The 4,265-nt window shown below is 48.5% G+C and overlaps 1 protein-coding gene across 1 annotated transcript in view; it reads left to right on the forward strand.

Annotated features, from left to right (window-relative positions):
* The first annotated feature begins 2,893 nt into the window (after positions 1–2,893).
* AGBL1 (ATP/GTP binding protein like 1) overlaps positions 2,894–4,265 on the forward strand; it is a 505,804-nt gene continuing 504,432 nt past the window's right edge. Inside the window, exon 1 of the mRNA XM_015593333.1 lies at positions 2,894–2,951. Within this exon, the coding sequence (XP_015448819.1) occupies positions 2,894–2,951 (58 nt within the window). The remainder of the gene's footprint in view (positions 2,952–4,265) is intronic.

The following is a 4,265-nucleotide window of genomic DNA, read 5'->3' on the forward strand; positions in this document are numbered from 1 at the left end:
CTTGAAACACCTCTTTCTTCTGAATTTATTTCAAACTTGACAGAAAGTTTTTCCTTCTGCCTAAACTAAATTTCTATCGGTAAATCTTCTGCGTGTTTCCCTGTAATTGAAGTTCGTGATTAGTGCTCCCTTCCGTCATTCATGAACAACTCTAAATTTAATAATGTCTTTTATTTAGCCAGTGGGCCATCTCTAGTGAGTGTTCAAACTGTGCAACGGGAAGGAAAAAATTTATTTTTGGCAATATGGTTTTCTCGGGCTATGAGCTGTGTCCCGTGCTCTTGGCTCATGAGTTTGGAAGACATTTTTATTCCTGAGAGACTGAGAATTAGAATCTCATGGGCTTCTTCATTCATTCTGCAGGGACAGTAGCAGAGTGTAAGCCCTGTATTTCTGCCATATCAGGGGTGTTACACAAAATGAGATGTGGACGGGCCGTTTGTTTCCTGCCCGGTAAAAGTGGGCCTTTTTCCTCCACTTTAAGTCTGTGATGATATCGATGTTCCCTATTCGTTAACTCAGTGCTTGGCATATAATAGGCGTTCTGCGTTTGCTTGCTCAGTTGCTGGAATGACAGAACAATGGAGCTGTGGAGCTCGTGGATGTCCATAATAATGTTCTCCTTGGAATATACTTTGGGGTACATCCTGTCATCAAAGAGGAAAGGATAGCAAGGCTTTGGCAGATGCATATTTCATTTCCATCTCATCCAATCTTATCTCATCCCTTTCCATAATTTACCGAGGGCCAACTCTGTACAAGGTCCCACGGTAGGGTCAGGGGATACCAAAGAGAAACGAGACAAAATACTTATTCTAGATGGGCTCATGGTATCAGGGGACTGTGGAAGATAAAAAATGGTTGCAAATTCTTTCCTTTTCTTCCAACTGAGAGGGGGGACCTAACTCCCACCACTTGAATCTGGACGTCGTCAGTGACTCGACTGAGCAACAGATTGTGGCAGAGGTGCCGGTTGGAATTCCAAAGCTAAGGCATAAGAGGCCTTGCCACTCCCATCCCGTTCTCTTGGAATGCTTGTTGTGGGGCACCTGGTCGCTGCGTAAGAAGTCCACGTACCGTATGATCGTCATGCCAGAAAGGCCACGTGTAGGCACTCTGGTCGACAGTCCATGGTGAGCCCGTCTTCCAGCCTGCCAAGGTGCCAGATGTGCGAGCGAAGCCATCAAAGACCCTCCTGACCAGCCAGCTGAATGTGACCCAGTGAGCCGAGTCGACACCATGGAATGTAGGAGAATGTCCCAGGCAGGCTCTGCCCAGGTTCCCTCCACACAAAACCAAGAGGCGTAATCAAACGACTGTTGTTCAAAGCCGTTAGGTTTGGGCATAGTTCGTTACCTGCACTAGACCAGAACGGAGAAGGAAGGAGATAACCAGGCTCGAGTATGGATTCTAGAGAAGTTCCGTACAAAGTGGGTTTTGCAGGATTAAGTGTCGAGTGGATAATTCTGTTCTTGGGGAGGCCAGGCCGCTGCATTGCATCACTGCAGGAGGAACCAGTCACGTCGCAGTCTCTCCGGACGGTGCCCGCTGGAAATGTGCGGTGTCCAGCGTGTGCAGACTCGTGGCGGTTGTGGGAGTGGGTGCCGGGAGGGCACGTTAGCCGGTGTCATGGGAAGGGAGAGGAAGGTGAATTGTGCTGCAGCCATGGCAGCAGCGGGAGCAAAGTTTTGCAGGCACAGGTGCCATGCCGGGTCTCGGGTACGGTTCTGTGCAGTGCCCGCTGTCCGTACTGGGGCTGGAGCCGAGCCAGAGGCCAGGCCGAGCGATGTGTAGGGTCTCATTTACATACCATCCTGAGGATGCAGGAGGAGGAGGAAGGCAACAGAGAGACGGAACATTTCAGAGTCAGGGAGCAACACATCCCAGACAGTATTTGAGAAATTTGCAGTTCAAAACCCCTCAGACTGTGAAAGACACTGTTTGTTCTTCCAACTGCCCGCCGTTCCCTGAAAACTTGGCAGATCCATTTTTTTTTTTTAAAGGAAGGTCTTAAACAACAAGGGATTACTGAATGATTCATTTAAAAGGATCGTTAGAAGAAAATCAAGGCCCATCGCATCCTGCCTTCTTTAATTGCTCATTTATTATTACTGTGGGTGTGATAACGGCTTTGTGTTCTTCTAAACAGTGTAAAATATTTATTTTGGTAAATATAGCAGTGCATACATTAGTGCCAGTCGAGATTTTGTGGAGCCTTTTTCCTTTTTCTCCACCGATAGCCGTAAGTTTTACTTAAAGAAGAACAACATTGTGATGACCCATATTCTGGCTCGGAGCTGAGTGAGGCCATTATGAACTCAGCATCTGTATGACGACACTGTCTCGTAGTTTCTATGGCAGGGTTTTCTTGCTGGGCTGGCCCTATAGTTAGTTTGCGAAATCAGTTTCTTTCCTGTTTATTAAGACCGTAGTGCTTGGGAAGAGGGCATGTGGGGATATAAATTTTTCATCGCATTGAAATCCTGTAACAAACGACCCCAGTAAAAGTGACCTTTATGAGTGAGAATATTTATTTTCTGTGATCTGAAACTTCACAGTTAGACGGTTCCATAGAGCTGGTTCAGGGACTTAAGAATGCCACCAATGACCCAGGATTATGTCCTCAATACAGCGATGTCCAAAAAGAGCTTTTTTTTTTTCTTTTTTTTTTAATGTTTTCTTTTTCTAAATCCTAGAGCTACGTCTTTTCTGGAATCTGTCAGCAGACTTCTATTCATATTCCCTTATCCATAATCACTTCAAAAATCAATCACGTGAACAGGAGGAACCATGGACCATTCCCTGGGCAGGGGGGAACGTGAAAACAGTTACAGAGGAACAGCTCATGTGTGTGCAGCCAACTGTGTTGGTTGGGGGCCTCTTCTCCAGCATGATGGTATCTCAAACCAGTTTAGGGGTGGTGATCGAGTACATCCCGCCTGCCCAGCTCGGTACCCTGGCGGGAAGGTAAACAGAAGCATACGAGACATTGCTTATTCTTGGGGCGTTGTAGTGGACATCGTAATAAGGCAGGCAATTCCTTAACTTGAAACATTAATGTCCTAAGTACATGGGTCATCCATTACCCCTTAGGAGGTGGGAACACAGAGATGGATAAGACCCACTTCCTGTCTATGGAAATTCGCGGTTCCCTTCAGCTGCTTCATCCCGACCGGTCCTACCTGAAGCGGTTTCACGCTGCAGTGTGACCAGGCTCTGTCGTGCTTCCCTGTGGGCACGCAGAGCTATGCCGTGGCTGAAACCCTCCCCGAGGCCCATTTCTGGTTCGTTTCTCAGTGTCCTCCGTCACTCACGGACCTGGCTGGGTGAAACGCTCCTTCCTGGATCCTCCCAGCGCCTGTGTCGCAAAATCCTTACCATTCCCAGGTCCTAACTGCGTGCCGACTGCTCACCTGAGCCAGGCCTGAGCCCTACGAGGGCAGAGGGTATCTTTACTGCCTCACCTGGCGACTGGAACAGAGGTGGTTTGCAGTGAACGTTTGTGGGACGGGCACATGAATAAATGAGAGAAAGGAAATGAATCTGGATTTGTTACTTCCCTTTCATCAGTCTCTACCTTACTAGTTTCTCTCTCTCTCTTCTCCTTCCTCTTATCTCTCCATTTCCTCTCATTTTCTTTTCCTTCGCTCACCACGCATCGCTACCCGATACGTTACATTCATTCACGAATGCATCTAGCCTCTTACAAGTTACACCGTCCTGCACAGCCTGGATTCGATCTTTTCTCCGCCTCTCTCAGAAATTAGAGTGATTACGGGGCTGCCGGAGGTGGATCCAGAAACAGAGCAGTTGATCAGGGAACTTTGTTTTCCACGTCGGATCCACGTGCAAAGGGCTGGAGTTCTGCTGGGACATTGCGATTGATAATAAGAAATCTACATTGGGTCTTTATTCCAGTTTCTGGCAGGGAGCCCCCAAACAAGCGAGGAGAGTGAGCAAGGTGTCTCTTGTTATGTTAATGAGGTGGCTTTGGGACACCACCTCAGGATGGGGGCCGGTCGCCAGGAGAACCAGGGACCCGCTGGTGGTTAGAGGGTTGCAACGTTCATTTTCCCTCTGCACAGAGGAGAAAGGAGCTGGAGGCCGGAGGCCGGAGGCCGAACCCACAGACAACGCACAGAAGTCGCGTCTTCTCTGCAATTTCGCTTTTCGGCCATTTCTGTTGCCCACAGTCGGTCTCGGTCTGAAAACGGTCCACTGAAAGCCGCAGGAAGAAGCACTTCCGAAGTGGGAAGCCGCGCGCC

The sequence above is a fragment of the Pteropus alecto genome, unplaced genomic scaffold (assembly GCF_000325575.1).
Source record: "Pteropus alecto unplaced genomic scaffold, ASM32557v1 scaffold60, whole genome shotgun sequence".
NCBI lineage: Eukaryota > Metazoa > Chordata > Mammalia > Chiroptera > Pteropodidae > Pteropus > Pteropus alecto.